This window comes from Balaenoptera acutorostrata, chromosome 6, assembly GCF_949987535.1.
Source record: "Balaenoptera acutorostrata chromosome 6, mBalAcu1.1, whole genome shotgun sequence".
NCBI lineage: Eukaryota > Metazoa > Chordata > Mammalia > Artiodactyla > Balaenopteridae > Balaenoptera > Balaenoptera acutorostrata.
In genome coordinates, this window is record NC_080069.1 from 34,037,438 (window position 1) to 34,060,151 (window position 22,714).

Genomic DNA, 22,714 nt, shown 5'->3' on the forward strand with positions numbered 1-22,714 from the left:
ATATGAGCTGACCTTTAGGACATATTTTCAAGTAGGAAAAAACAAGATACAGAACACTATGGATTTTACCTTTCAAGTAGGAAAGAAAGAGAAATAAAAATATAGATATGTTCCTTTTTCATAAAGAGAAACACTACAAGGTAGGCCAGAAATAAATTAATAAAAATAATTACTTATGGGGTATGTGATGAAGAAGCTAGGGAAGGAAGCAAGATATCTCTGAGAATATATCTTTTAATATATCATTTTGACTTTTGGGCCAGGTACACGTTTTACATATTCAAAATATAAAATTATATTTAAAAATAATTTAAAATAAAATTAAAATATTCATATTTAATTTTAATAGTTTTCTGCCTACGATTTACATTCTAAAACCTTCCCTAGACTTACTCCGCTGCTAATGGAATTCTATCCCAATGCAAAATAAATACTCTAATCGAGAAACTGTTTCCTGACAGAACTGGCAAAATCACAGATTGCTGGTGGGTTAAGATTGACCATTTCTGCTGATTTTGCTGTTTGTTAAACCATATTCTGACATTACGGACCTAACTGACAGGCTATGGGACACACGGTACACCACTTGCAAAGCAAATAGAGAAAACCAATTTCATAGAGCTAGCAACGGCGCCATCTGGTGGCAAAACCTAAAGCTATAACTTAAAATTGAAGTACAGATTCTTTTTGAAGTGGTGTGCTCTTTTATACCGAAATTATACTATATGTGGGGAAAAAAAGCAACCAGAAATGGCTGGTAGTAAGACCTTATTAACTCCTGTGTGAAACTGAGGTGACTCTTAGTACACGATACTGATATATTACATTTAAAAATGCATTTAGCTTGCACAAAATCCTTATTGAAACTCAAGCAACAAGAAGCAATTTTGAAAAAATTTATTTTAGTGTCAATTATAGACATGCCAAATCTATTTTCATAGTTTTTAAGATCCATGTTATAAAAATGCAGCCAGTTTCAGTTTAAAAAAACAAATAGCCAGGATGATTTACACAACGATTTCTGATTATCCAGGTTCCTAAAAGTGAAAGATAGAAACCAGTACCACATCCCAGAAGGGTCTAAAGTACTGAATAAAACACACCTTATTTGTTTTTCATTCTTCCTTTCCCAGTACTGGCCAATGAATAAAATTATTTCCATGTTCAATTCTTATCAAAAATAGGAGATTTTCTCTTTCTTTTAAGATGACTGTTTCCATATAAAATTACACTATAGAAGTGAGGCAATTAAGCAATTTGGAGTAAACATAACTTTGCTTTAAAAATCTTAAAATAATTGTCATAAAAACACTATTTGGATAATTGCTTCAATCGCACCAACAACCAAGTTGCTGTGAGACGAATCAATTCGATTCAAAAGAAATTTGTGGAGCACCTACTGTGTGCCCTGCCTGACCCTGATTCAGGTACTGGAAGGGCTAGCGGAGGTGCCTAAGAGCCAGGGAAGCTTCTGTAAAGTTCACTGGAGAGTTGGCAGTTAGTGGTGTGAAGGGCGGGGCTTGCGGCTGAAGAGGGCAGAAACAGACAGACGTGTAAGACTGCGAGAACACAGAAAGGATGCTAATAAAAAGGGAGGAAGGGGCTTCCCTGGTGGCGCAGTTGTTGAGAATCTGCCTGCCAATGCAGGGGACACGGGTTCGAGCCCTGGTCTGGGAAGATCCCACATGCCGCGGAGCAACTGGGCCCGTGAGCCACAATTACTGAGCCTGCCCGTCTGGAGCCTGTGCTCCGCAACAAGAGAGGCCGCGATAGTGAGAGGCCCGCGCACCGCGATGAAGAGTGGCCCCCACTCGCCGCAACTAGAGAAAGCCCTTGCACAGAAATGAAGACCCAACACAGCCAAAAATAAATAAAAATAAATAAATTAAAAAAAAAAAAACCTTTAAAAAAAAAAAAAGATGAGGTCAGCAGGGTGGACCACAATCCAATAAGATTGGTGTCTTTATTAAAAGGGGAAATTTACACACACACACACACACACACACACACACACACACACACACACCATGTAAAGATGATGGCAGAAATTCACGTGATGCTCCTACAAATCAAAGAATACCAGAGATTGTCAGGAAACCACCAGAAGCTGGTGAGAGGCATGAAAGAGATTCTTCCTCACAGCCCTCAGAAGGAACCAACACGGCCAACACCTTGATCTCAGACTTTTAGCCTCCGGAACTGTGAGACAGTACACTTCTGTTGTTTCAGCCACCCAATTTGTAGTTCTTTGTTACAGCGGCCCTAGCAAACTAATACACTTACTGAACATAATCTGTGCTTTAACAATATTCACCAGGTAATCATTTGCATATTAAAGTGTGAGAAACACTGGTAAGGGCAAACATCTTCACCTTTGCTCTATCTTATAAAACAAGAGAGGGAGGAAAGGAGGAAGCGAGAAGGGAAAGAAGGAAGGGAGATAGAGAGGAAGGATGGGAGGGAGGGAGGGAAGAAGGAAGGTAGGAAGGTAGGAGGACCCTAAAAGCACGAAAGAGATAAGATGCCTCAGTTAGAATGGCGTTTCTGGGGAAAAATTAACTTTTTCTCTGGACTATAAACCTTGCTAGTATGTTTGCTGAACTATCTGTTAAAGACTGATTACTTGTTTTATATTAACTTGGTGTCTACAGTCCAAATTTTGGGAGGAAGGAGGGACCTAAATTACATGGTAACTTCAAATAAAGTCATCCCGTGAGCCCTTTCTGGCAAAACGAGTTCTGAATTAAGTTCAATGTGGAAAAACATGTTATTGATTTAAACCACAAGTAAAAGTTTCTTCCAAAGTACACATACATGTTTTCACGGGAAAAAAAATAAACATATTTTAACATCTCTCAAAACTGTCTTTTCTGTCTGAATCATGTTATCATTTCTGCCATGACCTAAATAATTAGCAGATACGGAAGGTTGTGTAAGCTCTGTTCTGAAATGCTTTGACCAGGTGTTGATGTTCGCAGAGCACCAGGTTAGTGCACAGCTGGGAGAAGGCCTTGAACACATTCCCAGTCTGTCGCTTCCTTGGTTTTTTCCCAGATATTAAAAACATTTCTAACTAAAGTTCTGATCTGTGGGAAAAGACTGCTTAAAAGTGTCCTGTATTGTTGAAGTTGAGAAGTCCAGTACTTTTAAAAATTACATTTAAAGTATTTACAATTCATGAATTAAATATTAGGAAAGTCTTTTGTGAATGAGTATAAGGGATTTATCCTACCACCTTCATATGCTTTAAAATTTTTTTTAGTTTTCTAAATTGATAATACCTCACATGATTCAAAATTCAAACAGTACAAAAGAGTATGCAATGAAAAGTCTTCCCTCCAATTCTGACCTCCAGGAAGCAACCAACATCACCAGCTTCTTATGTTTTGACATTGCCTGTTCCTTGATCTTTGCACAAAGCAAGGACTAAAGGGCTAAATGGAAGAAACTGGACCCCCCAGTGGTTCACCTGCTCACTCCACCATGTCACCGCCACATGAAGGCTGTAGTCACAGCAGACTTTGGGATCAGCCCAGCTTCGCCAGGTCTCGAAGGCCTCGATGAGGGAGTGGCCTTTGTGAGGAATGGCGAAATCGAGGATCATGGTGGTGCCTCCTGCCAGGGCAGCCTGGAATCACAAGAGAGTTTCAACAGGTTAGCCAACAGTTTTCTAGTTGAGTCATTTATCTCCTTGAACAACATTCATTTGCAAGCACTCGGGCAAACTTGATGGGTCCAGGAAATTGCACAAAGATGCTGCCTGTTTAAAAGATCTAGAGAGACATGAATAGATGTCCCATAAATTAAAGTTTGAAGTATTAAAAGAGCTGGAATTGCTTCTGCAAAAAGAATGACACGTCTGATGAAATGAAAATGGCTTTGACCAAAGAAAATAGTGAAGGCTGTAAAGAAAAACCAAAATGGAAAAACAGAGAAGATTCAAACATTTTTCTTCTCAAGAAAACATCATTGTACAATCCATTTCATTAGAATCAATCTTGGTGAACTGTATCTCTAACTACACTGTGTTCCACACAGAATCCTGGGAGACTCACGTGATTCCCACCTCGCCTTCATTCCCCACAACCAACTGGTGACTCCTTAATTCTCAGCTGTCCCCTGTAATCCATCTCCAATGCTCTGGTCTTAGTGTCACCCCTCAGCTTGATCTTTATGTCCCCAATTTTGCTCTTACTTCCTCCAATGCAAACCCCTTTTTGCAATTAGGGGGAAATTCCAAAGCACAGATGGGGCCCCTTGACTCCAAGACTTAAAACTGAATGCTTCTCACTGCCTCTGGAATAGCGTTTAATCTTTTTAACATGATCTACAAGGCCCTGCGCGATCTGCCTCGAAGCTTCTATTTTCCCTGGCATGTTACACTATGTTACATTACAACTGGATTAAAAACTATTAAGTTATTAAATCACGTCTTTGACTAATTACTGGCTTTGATTTTATTTAAACTAAGATTAAAAGATGGTTAAATGTGGTTTTAACTGCTGTGTTCAGACAATGTAGGTGAAAAAAAAAAAAAACATAGGCAGGGATATACTAGTGCACTGGTTAAGGGCACCGACCAAAGAGGCTTATTGGTTCCAGGGCACAGCTCAGATTCAGCACTTATCAGCTATGGTACTCTGAGCAATTCCTTAACCACTTCCTTCCCTCCTTCCTTCCTTCCGTCCTTCCTCCTTCCCTTCCTTCCTTAATTCGTTCCTTCCTTCTTTCCTTGTACAGTATTGTTCTGTACATTCTGCACATTTGATCCCCAGAACTTATTCACCTTATAACTGGAAGTCTGTGTCCTTTGATCAACAGCTCCTCATTCCCCCCATGCGCCCCGTCCCCAGCCCCTGGCAACCACCATTCTACTCTTGGTTTCTCTGAGTTTGGTTTTTTTAGATTTCACATATAAGTGAGATCATGTAATATTTGTGTTTCTCTGTCTGCCTTATTTCACTTAGCACAATGTCCTCAAGGTCCATCCACTTTGTCACAAATGGCAGGATTTCCCTCTTTCTGGATAATATTCCATTGTACACATACACCATATTTCCTTTATCCACTCATTCACAGATGGACACGTTAATTTATTTATATCTTGACTATTGTGAATAATCCTGCAATGAACATGGGAGTGTAGACAGCAATTTCTTAACCTCTGTGTGCCTTTGATTCCTAACCTGTAAAGTGAGGACAATAATTGTACCTGAACCATAGGGTTGTTAGGAGGATTAAACTGGGGTGACGTATATAAAGTGCTTAATACCGTGTTTGACTCACGGTAAGTGCTTCATAAGCTTCAGCCCACAATGAGTGATGAGCCTTTGCACCACTGCTTTAGAATCAGGCATTTCCCCACTTTTCATACATTGACTTATCTCACCACCAGAAACATGGTCATGTTACAACAAAGAAGGGAGTGCCACCAGCTTCCCTCCCAGGTCTGCACCCCTGTCACCTTCCCCCCAACTCACAGGCCCCCAGACATGCCAAGTGCTCCCAAGGTCCCAGCTGCTACATGAGCTCTATTCTATCTCCTTGTTCTTGCTTACTTCAATGGATTTTTATTTGTCCTTAAGTCACTTGGTCCCACTCCAACTCTTTTTGCTCTCAGAAATCTCACTATTTATACAGGATCCTGTACTTTATCTTTCGATAACAATTGCCTTATGCATGGCAAAACAATGCATATTTGCATTTCTTAAGAAATCCCTATTGGTATCATGACAATACCAGAAAAAATTCCTTAGGCTCTATATTTTTATTCGAATGCAGATTAACCTTCTCACCTTCTTCCTTCTAAAATGTCTTCTGACAGATATCCCTTGAGGCTGAAGGGCATTTTTCTAATAGAAAGTGCTGTTAATTAAAGTGTTGGAAGAAAGTACTTTTTTAGTGTCTACTGAACTAGAAAATCAAGCTTAAAGAGCAATTCTTTCCATATTAAATGTCTATCACATGCAGGATGTGGGGAAACTAGATACAGTGCTGGTAGAAATATAAATAAAATGATGCAGCCACTTTGGAAAAGAGTTTGGCAGTTCCTCATAGAGTTACCATATGACCCATCAATTCCACTCCTAAGTATATACCCAAAAGAAATGAAAACATGTCCACACAAAAACTTGTACACAAATATTCAGAGCAGCATTATCCATAATAATCAAAAAGTGGAAACAACCCAAATGCCCATCTACTGATGAATGGATAAACAAAATGTGGTATATTCATACAATGGAATATTATTTGGCCATAAAAAGGAATGAGGTTCTGATTCACTTGCTACAACTTGAATGAACCTTGAAAATATGATGCTAAGTGAAAGAATCCAGTCACAAAAGATCACATATCATATGATTCCATTTATATGAAATGTCCAGAAGAGATAAATCCATAGACAGTAAGTAGAATCGTGGTTGCCTGGAGCCAGGGGGGTTGGGGAAAGTTGGGGTGATAGCTAAAGGGTATGGGCTTCTTTCTGGGGAGATAAAAATGTTCTAAAATTGATTGTGGTGATGGTTGCACAGCTCTGTGAATATACTAAAGAACATTAAACTGTACACTCTAAATGGCTAACTGGTATTGTATATCAATTACATCTTAATAAAATTATTACCAAAAAAATGTCTACCCAAGTAAGCCATTACAGGGAGTGAGTGGGCTGTTACACACAATGCAATGAAAAGTCTTCCCTCCAATTCTGACTTCCAGGAAGCAACCAACATCACCAGTTTCTTGTGTTTTGACACCGTCCATTTCTTGATCTGCCCATTTCTTGATCTTGTACAGAGCAAGGACTAAGGGACTAAACGGAAGAAACTGGACCCCCCAGTGGTTCACCTGGTCACTCCACCATGTGACACACTAATAATCAGACACACACAAATAATCAGACCGTCTAGAGGGGGAGACAGAAACATGCACAAACAATTATAATAAAATAATCAGATGGTAATAATAGGTAGCAAGTACACTTCCATAGTAAATGTGGTATAGGAATTGCTAAAGGGAAGTTAAAATTGCTAAGCTCCCTAGAAGAGGAAAAGACTCCTGGGAATTCAGGGGAAGGAAACAGATCAGAGGAAGCTGGGATTTGAATTAGCATTAGGACATAAATGTGCAGTTGCCGATAAGGATAAAAGTATCTAACTTGTAGTGAGTGCTTATTATGTGCCAGGAACTATTCTGATGTCCTAAGTGTTTTAACCATCTCATCAGCTCTGCAGCAGGTCGCATTGTTAACCCCTTTTCAGGGTTGAGGAAACTGAGAACAGCACCATGAAATAACTCCCCACATCTCACAGCTAGAGAGTAACAAAGGCAAGATTGGACGCAGGTCATTGGGCTCCAGAGCCAGTGCTTTCAGTAACAGTTGACAGCAGGGGAGAAACTCTGAGAAAAGGGTCCGTGAGGAAGCATCAGCAGAAAAGTGGTAAAGGGCAGAATGTACATGCAAAAGAGAAACAGACTCACAGATAGAGAACACAAACTTGTGGTTATCAAAGGAGAGAAGGAAGATGGGGAGGGACAAATAAGAAGTATGGGATTAAGAGATACAAACAACTATGCATAGAACAGATAAGCAACAAGGATATACTGTACAGGACAGGGAATTATACCCATTATCTTGTAATAGCCTATAATGGCGTATAATCTGCAAAAACACTGACTCACTATGCTGTACACCTGAAACCAACATACTACTGTAAACCAACTGTACTTCAAAAGAAGATGACTGGGATGTGTGAAGCAATGGTTCCCAGAAGGCAAGGCAGTGGCTGGCTGTCTGCGGGGGTGACGGGAGTCCAGGAGCTGATTTTGGCTGGAGTGACTGAGAGGTGGCAGATGAGGGGACAGAGGAGGGCAGCCGATCTGGTCTTTGGAGGGAGCATGAATTCTGCGGAGAGCACCCTGAGCATGAGGTGCTCAGGCACATGTCCACTCTGTGTGTTTGCAGACAGAGAAACGCAGCCCCGATGCAGAAGAGCACTCAAACGCAGGAGAAAGATGTGGCAGTCACCTTGCAGAGGAGGCCAGAGGGGTCCCAAGGTCAGGGGAAATAACCAGAGAGAGAGAGACGCCATGGCAACATGCTCCAGAACATACCAACCCTTAGCAAGAAAACAAAACAGGTCTGACCAGTGGCTGTTTCTGGGTGGAGTGACTACAGATCCTTTTAATTTTCCTCCAGTTAAATTTTATTTTCAGTAGTTGCTACATTTTCTATAACAAAGCCTAACTTTCAAAAGAAGAAAAAATAAAGATTTTACATATATGTGATACAAATCCAGGTATGCATGCATATGCCATATAAATTAAGTAGTTCAACATCGATGGGCCTCTTATGAGACTGAAGATGTGATGGTCAAATGGCCACTTTTTTTTTTTTTTTCTTTTTAAACTACAGCAAATTGAAATTCCTGGGGCTATCATTTAAAAGCCCATAAATAGGGCTTCCCTGGTGGCGCAGTGGTTGGGAATCTGCCTGCTAATGCAGGGGACATGGGTTCGAGCCCTGGTCTGGGAAGATCCCACATGCTGCCGGGCACCTGGGCCCGTGAGCCACAACTGCTGAGCCTGCGCGTCTGGAGCCTGTGCTCCGCAACAAGAGAGGCCATGATGGTGAGAGGCCCGCGCACCGCGATGAAGAGTGGCCCCCCGCTCGCCGCAACTGGAGGAAGCCCTCGCACAGAAACGAAGACCCAACACAGCCAAAAATAAATAAATAAATAAATAAACAATAATTAAAGGTGCTAATAATTTAAAGTAAGGTAACTTTAAAAAAAAAAAAGCCCATAAATAAGGATTTATCACAAATGCTCTATCTCCCTAATGAACAGTAAAGGAGCAGCCACTTGTCTTCTTTGGTTTCTTCTTGTTCTGTTTCTCCTCCCTAATTTCCTCCTTCTCCTCACCCTCAAAATGGGAACAGATCTAGAAAAAGTATAGTGCCTGGGACAGGATAGCCTGGGCCAATCCTAGGCAATGGATTGAAAACGGAACCTGTCTTTTTCCAAACCCCTGGGGCTTTATCCATCCACCTGCCGCAGGGATCCTGGCTGCTACCCTGGGACCTGGCAAACAGTGGCCGGACAGTCAGCGCCCCAGCCTCCTTGGAACCTCTTTCTTCCTCCTGCCTCTTCGGTTCTCTCTGGTTATCCAGGGTCCCTTGGCTGCCCAAAGTTATCTCAAATCCCTATTATTTCAAGATCTGAAACGTTGCCTTCTTTCCACTGGATCCAGGGAGCCACGTGCCAGAGCTGCAGTTCTATAATCCCAAATAGAGGGGACACCAGGAGCTGTGAAGGAGACCTGCCCCTCCCGGGAAGTATCTGCCTCTTGAAAGAAGAGCTTATTCAAATGCCCAGTCCTGGGTTAAGCATCTTACACACGTTAGCTCATTGAACGAAGCCTTGCTATAGTCCTGAGAGGTAGAAATTGCTTTTCTTATTCTACAGTTGACAATAATGAGGCTCAGAGAGGTCAAATGACTCTCCAGGGTCTCACAGCTGGTAAATCCTCATTGGGAACATGGAGGAGGATACAGCTTTGAGCAAGAGGTCTTACATTCAGCCTACTCTGGGCCTCAACCCTATGCAGGCCATTCCCCCTTATCCCATCTTCCATTTAGTGTGATCTGACTTCCAGCCTGTTGCCCCAGGTCATCAGTGAATCATTACTTGGAGAAAGGCATAGGTTGGTAAAATGAATCAAGCATTTAGGAAACCCAAAGCCATACCAAAACAAAACAAGTCCCATCAAATTATAAATTGTAATTCACAAATGAGACGCAACTTCATTAAGCTCATGTGATGTTCATCACTGCGACAGCTGCCATTGAAATAATGCGCCCCTAGAAGAGTTACAAGGAAAGGCCCATATCAGTGCTTCTTGGCCTCCACACACTTGTTAGCCATGGGATAATTAACTTTATCCAGCAAACCAACTCATCAGAACATCTCATTCCTAGCTCACCTTGGATATTTTCAGTATTCATTGAATTGCTTTTAACATCAGATGCTTCTAGATTCACTTCACAAAATGTTCACCAGGATCAACATTTGAAGAATGAAGAGAGTTTAGGGGAGGAAGAACCAGTAAAGGGTGAAAATTTCTTTCATATTTTTATATAAAACCTAATTGTTTCCTTTGTATTTATTGCTGATTGACTTCTCCTTTAATTTGTCAGTTAGCCAAACAAAATGCGTTTGCCTTTTCTAATCTTGGCTCATAAATCAGTTCTTTCAGCTCCTAATTACTTTGGCTGTTCTCCCTTGAAAACCTTCCAATTTGTCTAAAACCTTGTCTTGAGGGGAAAAGAGCATGTGCTGTCTTAGGTGAAAACGTGATAGAACATAAATTGGGATAAACTCTTAACCAACAGTGGGGTCATAATATGACAGAACACAAGACTTTATTTAAGACTGTATTAGGTTGTAAATCATTATTGAAAGCATCCCAAGGATTTTCTTTCCTTTTATGGGGTCACTGAATTTTCATTTCTAAGCTCATCCTAGAACAAGTGACTTTGTTTCACTAAAATTGATCAGAGGACCTGCTCGACCCAAATAAAACAAAAAGAAATCCAACAGTACATTTGAGCCTTAGGGAGAAAAACACGTGGCTGAATTTTCAGATTTCTCATAGTCACTAAGACTTACGAGAACAAACTTCATGATCCCAGTTTACGTTCCAACTCTAGAAGCATATCCAGCTTTGTAAAGATGTCCTCCACAGTGCCTCTCCACACTCCTTGCCTCCCCAAATGTGAAATATTAATCACACCATCACCCATCCCACTGTGCAAACCACAGACTCCAGAGGCACCCTTGACGTCTACCTGTTCCCTTCCTTACATCCCCAAATCCAATCCATCAGCAACCTATCCCTTCCCCTACATACTCCATGAGTCTCCATACTTCCTGCGTCTGCACCTCCGTTGCCCTGTGCCACCCTCATCTTCTGACTAGACTAGACCAGTTAGTCTGGGCCACTTCCAATCTGTTATTGACTTCCCTCTGCTCTCAGGATGAAGAAAACAATTATTACACAGCCCATAAAGCCCTGCATGATCTGAGTTCCTTTCCACCTCAGAGAGACAAGTCACCCATACTCTTCTCTCCCTGTCCCCACTCTACCTAGTCCAGCGACTCTTAACCCTGGTTGCACACTGGTATGGTCTAGGGAACTTTTCTCCTGCCCCCCAGATATTCTGATTTAGCTGATGTAGTTTCATCTCCATAGGCCCTGTGTCTGTTACAGTGCCTGGTACATAAATACTCTTTAAATGTTGAAGGAAGAAAGGAAGAGAGGCCAATGAATGTCTCCCAGAAATTATGAGATGGAAGAATTAAGATGGTTCACTTTTCCAACAGCAAAGTGGGAAAGCTGCGCAAGTTGCATATTCATGTGAGATTTTGTTTCTCAAAAATATTGCTAGCCCTGGCTGTGTGGTTTCTGAAATCCTTCTATGAAAATGTTACTGTAGAATGTAGACTCTGAGCACACTTGAAAGCTGAACGCTCAGTTTTGTCCCAAGCCCATTACCTCATCAGCGTTAACGAGGACTTTTAACAGAACAGAATTATAGCCTATTTCTATATCTATGCCTCCAATAATTTCCTGTTTTTAAAAAAAGATTATGGTTTATTTTAAGCTTTTACGTGTGAACAGATCCTCAGGGCTCAGGAACGCATGACTATCACTATAACATGAAATTCCTCTATTAGATGCAATGAAGCATAACAGAAAAATTGCAGTGTCCTCCCTCAACTGTCACTTGACATCTGAGAAAAAGCACAGAACGGTGTTGAAGAGAAGGCTCTGAGGAGTTGCTGAGGCTCACCTATTGGAAATGCAGCCCAGCGATGCCAGCAATTATAAATGGTTACTAAGCACAAGGGGAAATGCCAGATCAAAAATTGTTCACTCAAAAATAGTCACAAATTGTCCAAGTTAAGTCTACAAGTCCAAAAGTCCACTGTATAGAATTTATTATTAAAGCCAAGATAAATTAGAACCCCCTATACCTCCAGTCTGTCTGCCATTGCGAGCAAAGACCACAGTTTTCATCTCTATAACCCCAACCATAATGCCTGGCTCGTAGTGGGTTCCCAAGAACTATTTGTTGACTGAATTCACGGAACATAACTATCAACTTGAAAATTCCTTAGCTTAAGGTTATTCCATATTAGACGGCAGTGACAAGGTCCAGAATGTGCCACCGCGGCATAAAAATCATTTTGAGCTGAAGGCATTTGAGAATAGGCTTTTTTTCCTGAACTCCCTTACCTGCCTAAAAGCACAGCTTTTCAAAAGAACTGAATTGTCATAAATGCCTTTCCAGGAAGATGACTCTTACCACCTGAGACTAGAAGCCTGCACTGCACCTAAATAGACCTCGTCATGAACTATCGTATCTCCATCTATTCCCCTAAGAACCCACTGGTCTTTCCTAAAAGTCATTTGCTTTTCCGTAAGTGCCCTTCTTCCCCTCCCCTTCCCTTGTTAAGGTGATATAGAAGCCCCAAATTCTAACTGCCTCCTTGAAGCACATTTTTCTGTGAACTTGCACTGAATGTACATGAATTTTAAAAATCAGTCTTTTCTCTTGTGAATCTGTCTTTTGTCAGTTTAATTTGTGGGCCCCCAAAAACTAAACATAAGAGGTTAGAGGAAAAATTTTTCTTTCCCGACAGCAACGTCAAGGAAACCTTGAATCCTGACTACCCCTGTCAGACACTGAAGGCATGCAGTCCAGATAAATGGGGGAGAAAACAAGCAGTGGAAGTGAAAAGCCTGCAAAACTCAAGTATGAAAACTGAAAGAAGGCAAGTCCCAGATTCTGTAAAATTCAGTGAAAGGATTCCTAACACACAATACCTTCAATAGGCCCAAAGCCCTATTTAATGTCAAGTGGTTTCGAATTAATCTTTGAGATGGTTTTATTTTCTTCCTCTGATTAGTGCAAAGATTAACTTTGTAATCAGTAAATAGCCACTGAAGGAAATGACAGAATTATACACTCTTACAGCTGGAACATGGAAGTTATTAACACAAGAATGTTCAAAGCTCAGCCTTACAAGCAATTAAAGAAATGCTTGTTTAAAAACATTATGAAATTCTATGTTTTTCCTATTAAATGAGCATAGATTTTAAAAAAGTCAATATCCACAATTAGCTAGGATGCAGTGAGATGGGAATTAGGATGTACTGCTGTGAGGGGGGCATAAATTGAAAGGCAATTTGGATGTATGTTAGACTCCTTTAGGATGGATCTAACACTCACTGGCCCAGGCATTTCACCCTGAGGGGTGATTTCTACGTCAATCATCAGGAATCTGAGTGATGAATTACGTCACAACATTGTTATGCACAAGCCAAAAAAGCTGGAAACCACCAAAATGTCCAACACGAACAAGATGAGAGTGGAGCTGTTAACAGTTGGGGAAACAGAGGATGAAAAATGGGTCGAGCACTTGAAGTTTGAGGCGCCTGTGGGACATTCATTGTCGATGGGCAGAAATGGAAGCCTGATGCGGAAGAGATACAAGACCAGAGAGAAAGATCTGGGACTTAGCCTCGGAGATGTCAACAGGCCACAGAAATCACGTTCTCTGACAACAGTGAAGGCCGTGGGGGAAAGGTTTAACGAACAAGGCTGATTCCAAAGTGTACGCACCATTTAGTAGAAGGAAAAATGTTTATATGTGCGCCCAAAAAGAAAAATCTGAAAGGAAAATGTTAAAAGCAAAATGCTGAAATTATAGATGATTTATATATTATTTTTCTTTATACTCTTCTGTATTTTCCTTTAAAAAAAAAAAAAAAAGCAGTGTCTTCATTCAACTATGTATGATCAGCGAATATAATGCTCCAGCATTTTCCTGAACGATAAATATATGTATTTTTCATTACTTAGAAAAAAAATTTAATCCGAGATGTTCTAACTATTGCCTTGTTTTACAGATACGGAAATGCTGACAACACCAGTAGAGGAAGTGACTTGCCCAAGGTCATGCAGTCAGCATGCACAGCTTCTGAAAACCATCCTGGAGCACCAGCAAGAAACAAAAAAAGGGATTTGGTTTGTAACCAAGCTCTCTGAATCACAGCTCTTCTACCAGGTGAGGAAGCTCTATAAATACAACCATAAATATGTGCTTAATCATGTACCTTCCACTGCCTTATTATAAGTAATCACCTCCATGGCATTTTACCAAAATGTTCCAGAGCAAAGTATAATTTTCTCTCTTGATAATTTTGAGGACTTTTTGTCCTTTACAAAAAAAAGTGTTCTGCATTTTCTCAATTAAAAAAAAAAAAAAAAAGATCCTTTTGCCAGCTACTGATGCTGCCAGGTTTTCAATGTGAGTCCACCCACGCCAAGCTGTATCTATGTCTGAATACAAATACATATATTTGAAGACTGGCCAAGTCCTTTTAATTCATTCTCTTATCACAGGATGTAGTAAAAGCAAAGTCGTATTTCCTTCAAGTTTATCTAATTTTCAATACCCATTTGAATAAAAAAATCCCACTGTCTTTCACGATGGATACTGAATTACTGGAAGACCACTGTACATCCAGTCTAGACCAACAAAATGAAATATGATTTCTTTAAAGCAGAACGCTATTTCCATTACTTACATCAGATGGAAAGCTTTTACCTGTAATTAACTAAATCAATTATAAGCTTTAAACCTACCTCTGACACAAATTAGATTTCCAAAATATGTAACCTTTGGTTGACCTATATTTCATTTTTAAAACTGGGGTCCATCACAATCTAGTGATCAATACATAGACCACCACAAATAGTATCCCTTCTGTTTGTCAGATATTATAAATGATTAGCATTATGCTTGCAGGAAGCACACAGCTATTGATCTAACCTTTTGGGGCCCATCTCCTGAAAGCATGATATATCGTTCTTACTTTATGGCTTTCTGTACTTAAGGTACCCATTTCTGTAGCCTTAGGGATGATGTGGCTATAAATGCACGTATAAATGTCTCACAAACCCACACCATGAGATGTGTATTTATTTTGACAACCTTAACTGCCTCCAGTGTCGGGAAGGTAAAGAAGGCCTAGTGTATTTCTGAAAGATGACTTTGCTCTGTCTTTGACAAAAGACTTCTCACAGTAACACACACTTTACATTTACAGCTTTTTCATCTACCTACTGCCATTCTGACGAATCTAAACATTAGACTTTTTTTCAATCATCATTTCAGAAAGGAAGAGAACCTAGTAGGTAAGAGCTCTAGGGATGGCAGGCAGTCCTGAATTTGAAGAGCCACTCTACCACTTACCAGGTGTGCGACCTTGGGCAAGTGACTTAAGTTTCAGTTTCTTCAATTGCGAAGAGTAGACAATGGCACCTGGGATTGTTGGAAGACAATGCACAGTTTAGCACAGTGTCTAGTACATAGCACAGACTTGATAAAGTAAATGTTACTTAACAGTATTCATAAGATGTTTTTCAAGTTTGGTATATAATATGATGAGCATTTACAAAAGACTTCTTTGTCCCTGTTTCCCCAAACCAGAAACTCCATCAACATTGCCTTGGGAATTATCGTGAAGACTCTAGAAAAGAAGACAAAATAACTCCACAATGCCCTTCTTTCAGAACTCAGGCCAATACTTTAATGCTCATGTTTATCTGTATTTACCTGGCTGGTTCCATTTTACGGAGCCTCATCTGTTTGGGGGATGGGGATGTCCTGGGATTCAACCAACCAATTTTGCAGTAGACTTTTGCAACTTGGCCCTTTTGTGAGTACTGTTTAATGTTCCACGTGAATTTAGTCTTTGCTAAATCTTTGACCTTATCTCGGGCCATATCATTTTCCGCTTGTGATCCTAAGCTCATGAAAAACATGTTTTCCTTTAATGTTTTGACAACCTTTAAGTACAGAAACGCCTACAGAATCAACTGGTGAGTAAGTTCTTTCAAATGGTGAGAACAGACTATATATATATATATGCTACAAAAACCTGCCTTCTAAGTATGGAACCGTAAATCTCTCCACACTGGAATCCCAGAATGGCCAAGAACAGATAGAAAACTAAGAACCACCTCCCAGGGTCTTGGGGCATGCACAGATAAACTTGAGAATGAGAAGGAATGTCCTGCCCTGGCAACATTCTAACCCCTCTTCTTGGCTGCTTCATCTGGAACCCTGATCAGAGAAAGGGAAATAATAAGGGGGAATAACGCTAGTGGGTCTGGTGACTTGATGGTCAGCCATAGCAGCAGGTCCCCACTTGGCAAACGGGGGTGTCAATGGAATGCCCTGCCATCAGCAATGCACTTAGTGAATGACGAGTCTGTGATAACAGAAAGTGCATGTACTATAACTGAATACAACAGGTTACAAAACTTTTGTAATACAGGTACACACATTCATACACACATGCACAATACAACCTCAATTATGTAAAATAAAGCATATGAAAACCATAAAGACAATACACCAAAACGTGGGTTGTCACTGACTGGGAGATTATGGGTAATACTTTTCCTCTTTCTACTTTCCTATTATTTTTTTCCAATTGTCTATAATCGTGTATTGCTTGGATATCTAAAAAACGTATTTTAAATGTCAACATAAATTCAATGAAATTTAGCAAATTTCACGTTTTAGCAAGAGAGAAAAATGAATACTCTTCAAAACAGATAACGATCCTTCCTACAAACGACTTTGACCATTGGCCTGATGATAAAGGTTGATAATTAGTAAATAGGAGGACGCTTTGCAAATGTTGGCGTCAGCAGCCTGCCCCAGACCCCTCTCTCTGGGTCAGATGGTTCTCTTTTCTGTGAAACATTCTGGTCTATAGAGGACTGGGGAACGTGGAGGGAGAGAGGTGTAAGGAGAGGAAAACGGTTAGAAATCGGCTGGGTAACGGATATAGCCTCAAAACTGCTCTGAAAGTGTTTGCAGCCTGTACCTGCACTAAACAGCCCGATCTGTTTCACACACACCAGGGCGTGGCCCACGAGGAAAAAACCCGCGCATCCGTGAGTGACATTTTAGACCTTAAGGGTATCGATACTTCCACTTTGCAAGGAGCCGTTGCTCCCACCACATCCCCAAACGCAAGCCTCAAGGAGGGTGTAGGTTTGGCTCCGGCCAAAGTGCTGCGGGCAGTTTTAACTTTACGTTCCTGTAAGGCTGCCCTGTTCATCTCCTGATCTTGGTTTCGGGAGCTCTGAAGATCCATTTAAGGTTCTTTTCATAGACTGAGCCTCTAGGCCTTTGTGTCTAGAGAAACCCAAGCCTCCCTCACCTGGGGACCTGTGATCTGACCCTCCTACACCATCAGTAAAGATGCAGGTGCTCAAACTGCAAGAATCAGGGTCTGTGTTTAATGTCCCCGGGGCAAGCACGTCGGAGGAGGGGTGGGGACAGGTCAAGTGCGAGCGCTGGGAGACCGTTCCTGCAACAGTTCTCTAGGAAACCCCTGTCCGCGTCGTACTTTTTCGGCTGGTGGGTGGAGGCAAAGACTGTGGACGCGTGGGCTCATCACCATCACCCTCCGCGCACTGGCAACTTTTGAGTGACGGCAGTAACTTCCGGGTGAATGGATTTTTCACTCGATTTGGGTTGGGGATGGATGATGGGGACAAACGTCTGGGAGTGTCGACTTAAAAGAGTCTATCCATTTTATGGAGGACTTGTGGACTTCCACAGAACACCCAGTGCAAAAGAGGGGTTCGGGAGGAGGGGTGCAGAGAAACGAGGGTGCGGGAATAGGCTGCCGTAAACCAGACAAATACCCAAAGTGAGTAGGGGGCGCCCGGCTTGGCCAAAGCCGGGCTGATGCCACCGAGGAGGGCCACCTAGAAGAAGGAAGCTCAGCGTGGGCGCCTTGACCCCGCTCGGGTCTCCGCGGCTCGCTCCCGCCCCCTCAGGCCCCCGCGGCTCGCTCCCGCCCCCTCAGGCCCCCGAGGCTCGCTCCCGCACCCTCAGACCCCCGCGCCTCGCTCCCGCCCCCTCAGACCCCCGAGGCTCGCTCCCGCCCCCTCAGGCCCCCGCGCCTCGCTCCCGCCCCCTCAGACCCCCGAGGCTCGCTCCCGCCCCCTCAGACCCCCGAGGCTCGCTCCCGCCCCCTCAGGCCCCCGCGCCTCGCTCCCGCCCCCTCAGACCCCCGAGGCTCGCTCCCGCCCCCTCAGGCCCCCGCGCCTCGCTCCCGCCCCCTCAGGCCCCCGCGCGACGCCGGCGCGAGCCGGCCCGGCCAGACCCCGGGGGGCAGCCTCAGAGGCGGCTGAGGGCTCGGCGGGCGTCCCGGGGTGCAGGGCGCGGCGAGGCGGGTACCTTGGTGCGCTGGTAGAAGTCGTCCACGGACCGCGAGCCCATGAAGGGGAACTGCGTGTGCGTGTCGATGCCGCCAGGCAAGACCAGCTTGCCGGCGGCGTCTAGGACCCGCAGCCCGGCCGGCGCGTCCCCGGGCGGCAGCAGGTCGCGCCCCAGCGCCCGCACCACGCCGTCCTCCACCAGCACGTCGGCCACCTGCAAGGAGTCGTCGTTGACCACGCGCCAACCGCGTATCAGGAGCCGCGACGGCGCCGCCATGGCGAGGGGCGCACACGCTGCGGAGCTGCCCTCCTTCCGGCGGCACGGGGCGGGCGCTCTGGCCCGGCTCCGGGTTTACCAAGGACCCGCTGCGAGGGGGTGGGGGAGGAGCGGCTCCACCCCCCGGGGGGCTGGGCCTGCGCGAAAGGCTGGGGCGGGCGCAGAGGTCAGCGGGGTTCTGACCTGAAAGTTCCGCCGACCTGAATCCAGGTGTATGTCCAGACCCTGGATGTACACCGAGATTTTTTCCCTTCCAGTCATTGGAAGGGAAAAATCTTGGAGGCACTTTTAAAGATGAGGGACGTTTGTTTTCCTTTCTAAGAAAAGGCACTTTGGGGAAAGAAATCCACCTCATTTCTTCCCTTTATGAAGAGTGTGTCTGTACCAAAACGCAGAGAGACAGGCAGAGAGAGAGAGGAAGGGAGGGAGACAGACACCACCAGCAGCAATGAAAATACCCACGCCCCAAAGAACCACTTGATCTGGATTTCCTTTTAAATATTCTTAACTATGTGAGGAACAAAGATAAATGACATTCTCGTCGTCAAGGAGCTAAGAGCCAACAGTGACACACATACATATTTCAATGGATAACAATAAAGAAACCAGAAAATTCTACCTTCGAGAGAGGCTAAAGATACGAGTTGAGAGGAAAGGGGGAGTTTATTTCTGCCTTGAAGGAAATTAGCTATGGAAGATTCACAAAGAGGTATCTGAAGCAGGACGCAGAGGACGTGGACATGGAGAGAGGAGGGGTGGGAAGAGGGACGATGCTCTGGGTGAGGGAACAGCTGGATAAAGGCGCCAAGAAGGTGATGGCAAGTTGAGTGTGACCTCCACGTGGTCAAGCTGAGGGGATAGGGTTGGACAGCTGTGGACCACCCCCTTCCTCCCAGGTGAGAAGGATGAAGAGAAGGCAGAGGAGGAGCCGTGAGAGAGAAGGGAGCTCGGGGAGCCCTGCATGGGGGAAGACGGCAATGCGGGATTTCAAGAGCACCGAGATCGAATGCCGTGGGGAGCGTGGTGGACGCATGCTGCTGCATCGTCTATTCTCTTCCTCGTTCTGCCAACAGTCACTGGAGTTTCTTTAGCAGGAAATCCTCCCCGTGCATTCTCAGAACACTCGCCTGGGTGGAACTGATGGGACCTCCGGTTCTGGGACTGATCTGCTTATCTAAGCACTTCCAATCACAGCAGGAAGTCCTCACGGCCACGGTGATGCGTTCGGGGATGACACGGGTCCCAAGAAGACTAACTGTGCTCAGTGAGAGCTGATCCTAACTTGTGTTAGGTTGAGCAGATGAGGGGCTTTCTCTTTCCTGCTGGACTTGAATCCTGGAGGGAGTAAAAGACAACAAGGGAATAGTCCTGTGAACAGAGCCAACACAGAGAACAGGAAGGAGAGATGGAGAGGAACTGGGTTCTCATGACACCGTTGGTGCTCCTGGAACCAGCCATGCCTGATGTCCCCTCTTTCAGACTCTCCAGTGTTTGCTTCAGCTGGTTTACTTTGGTTCTTTTGTCCTTTTCAACCATCAACTGACAGAGGATGGGAAGGTACTTCGAGTTTGGGGAGTAGGTGGTCGGTCACATGTGACCTCGGAGATGGCATTTTTAATAGTGGAATGCAAGGTGTTATTATTATCAAATTTCCTCAAGTCTCAGATCACACAAACCTCAAAATGATTAAAAATTAGGAAACATCAATAAAGTGCCATAGATTTGGCTGTCAAGCCAGGAATAAGAAGCCCAAGAAGGTTATGCAATTATTGTCAAAAGACCATTGTGTAAAGATGAAAAGAAGAATAATAAATATGCAACTCTACCAAGCTACACACATAACAGCACTCTAGGAAAGTAAGATTGGGTGTCAGGGTGGTTGTGACATCCTTTCTGAAGCTCAGATGATGATTTCAAAGGTTTCGTTATCTCAGACACTTTATATCACAAAATGCCCTGTAACACAATGCAGCATAAACTCTCCACATTTAATTAACTCAAACTTGATCAGAAAAGGGGATTTGTAGAATGTCACTGAAGCAGGAGGAAATAGCTCATTGAGATTCACTGACCGCACAGAAGAGAGTGTTGGGTAAGTTTAAGGAGAAAAGCCAGCTCGCAGAAAGAAGGTGTCTTCCCCCTTTCTGGCCACCACTGTCCAGACGCTGGGCATGTCTAGATGCCGGATGTCGTCCACCAGCTTGCCGGGTGGGAGGCGAGCAAACGTGCTCAGAGGGGAAGCTTGTCCTCAGAAACCCCTCACCTCCCTTTTCTCTGCCCTACTCAGCCACCTCTGCACCCAGACACACGGGCCCTCAGTGGGCATGAAAGAAGTAATCCCAGACACGATGATCTTGGCACTGGAGGAAGGCGGGAAGCAAGACTCCTGCTGTTTTGCCTTCTTCTTGCTGGAGAAAGAATCAGTTTGATTAACTAACATACCAAAGTGTGTCTGAGGACCCATTACTCCTTAGAGGACTCATTTTAAAGGAGGGTTACAAAGGTTGTGAAAGCTTAACCCACAGAAACATATCTACTTTGAAGTGTAGGTGAGAGCAATTCGAAAGGAAGGCCTTCCCAGCCCTGACTGATGGTCTAAAGGGACAGAAAGGCAGAGCAGAAAAGGGTGACTTCCTTCACTGAGCAGCTCAGGGTTTTGGGGAAACAAAGCCACCAGGCCCAGGTGTATTTCAGTCCTCTGAAGCCCTGGAGTCACTGAGTTTGCTTTCCCTACTCTCCTAACCCACCCCCACTCCTACTCCAGGCCCCTGTGGCTCTGAGGGGATTTCAGGGTATTGTTTCCTCTGGAGGAAAAGCTGTCCGTGGGGCAGAAAGAGCAGACAACGAGGGTGTGTGAGCCAGAGTGAGCAAGGAGAGAGGGGACAGAGCCGGGCGTCTCCAGTGCGCCCCAGCTGGGGGCTCTGGGCAGCCCCAGTCCCCTGACCCTCGCTGGGATCAAAGTCCCTGGCAGGGTGATGAGGTTCTACCTGAATCAGCGATAGGAGAGGCAGGTAGGCAGCATGGATGGGAATTAGGCGTCTAATCCTGGCTCTGATGCAAGCTTCTGGTGTGAGTCTGGGCAACCCACTTACTCTTAGGGCCTCTCTCTCCTCAACTGAAAAATGAGGAGCTAAGTTGACAAGAGCTCGTAAGACCCAGCCTTTGCACTTTTAAAAGTCTTGTGATTCTGTGAACAGGGACAAGATGCCCATCCACGGAGTGCCTGGCATAGTCCTAGAGCTAAACTCTTCTCAGGTCTAGATAAGTGAAATGGAGACCAAGAAGGACTTGCCTTCTAGATTTGGGGCTCTTTTATTTCTGGTCCCTCCACTGAGGCAGAGGGGATGTGCTAGGAAAGGGTGCCAAGCACAGAGTGTAAATCCAGATGTAGGTCATGGGGGGACGATGCTTGGTGGGACCTTTCGGTCATGAGCAGGGACAACATCTTTCTCTCTGGCAGCCGGCAGTGGTCTCTGTAGGACCAGAGAGAGAAAGCTGGCCACTGCACAACTCCAGAGGGCACTCTTCCCTGAACCTCCCAGGCAGAAAGACGAAATAATAGCCCTGAATAACAATACCAGCATCGGGAGCTAAGGTTTATTGAGTACTTGAATCAAGTCAGTACTGGGCCAAATGCTTCACATGCCTTATTTTACTTCGTCCTCCGCAACACCTCTTTGAGCTAAATACTATTTCCCTGTTTAACAGATGAGCCTTTTGAGGTAAAATGACCTGCTCAAGGTCACCTAACAGTAAATGCTGGAGGTAAGCCTTTCATTCCGGAACCTGTAATTTACTCATTATGTGAGTCCAAACTCTAAAGCCAGGTTCAAATCCTGGCTGCATTTGGGCCTCAGGTTACGTAAATGGATGAGCGTAATCCCGGAATGAACTCCTACATCCATCACTCTTTATACCTCGAGCACTTCTGACATGGGGCTGCAAAGCTGCTTCAGATTGTTATTTAAATATTGGGGAGCTGGTCTATGTTTTTGCTCAGATAACTAATGTCATGAGGGTTTAAAAAAAGTGCTCCATCCTGTAACAAACAAATTTAGTGAGTCCAGATCTAATATACCAATACTGACCTGCCTTGGGGGAAAACTTTCAGGACATGCCAC

General features: G+C 43.9%; 1 protein-coding gene across 1 annotated transcript in view; it reads right to left on the bottom strand.

Annotated features, from left to right (window-relative positions):
* Positions 1 to 18,593, bottom strand: part of LOC130708491 (dihydropyrimidinase-like) — a 35,998-nt gene extending 17,405 nt beyond the window's left edge. Inside the window, exons 1-2 of the mRNA XM_057549138.1 lie at positions 18,336 to 18,593; positions 3,397 to 3,628 (exon numbers count right to left, since the gene is read on the bottom strand). Coding sequence (XP_057405121.1) covers positions 3,397 to 3,628; positions 18,336 to 18,593 — 490 coding nt within the window. The remainder of the gene's footprint in view (positions 1 to 3,396; positions 3,629 to 18,335) is intronic.
* Between the last annotated feature and the right edge of the window lie 4,121 nt (positions 18,594 to 22,714).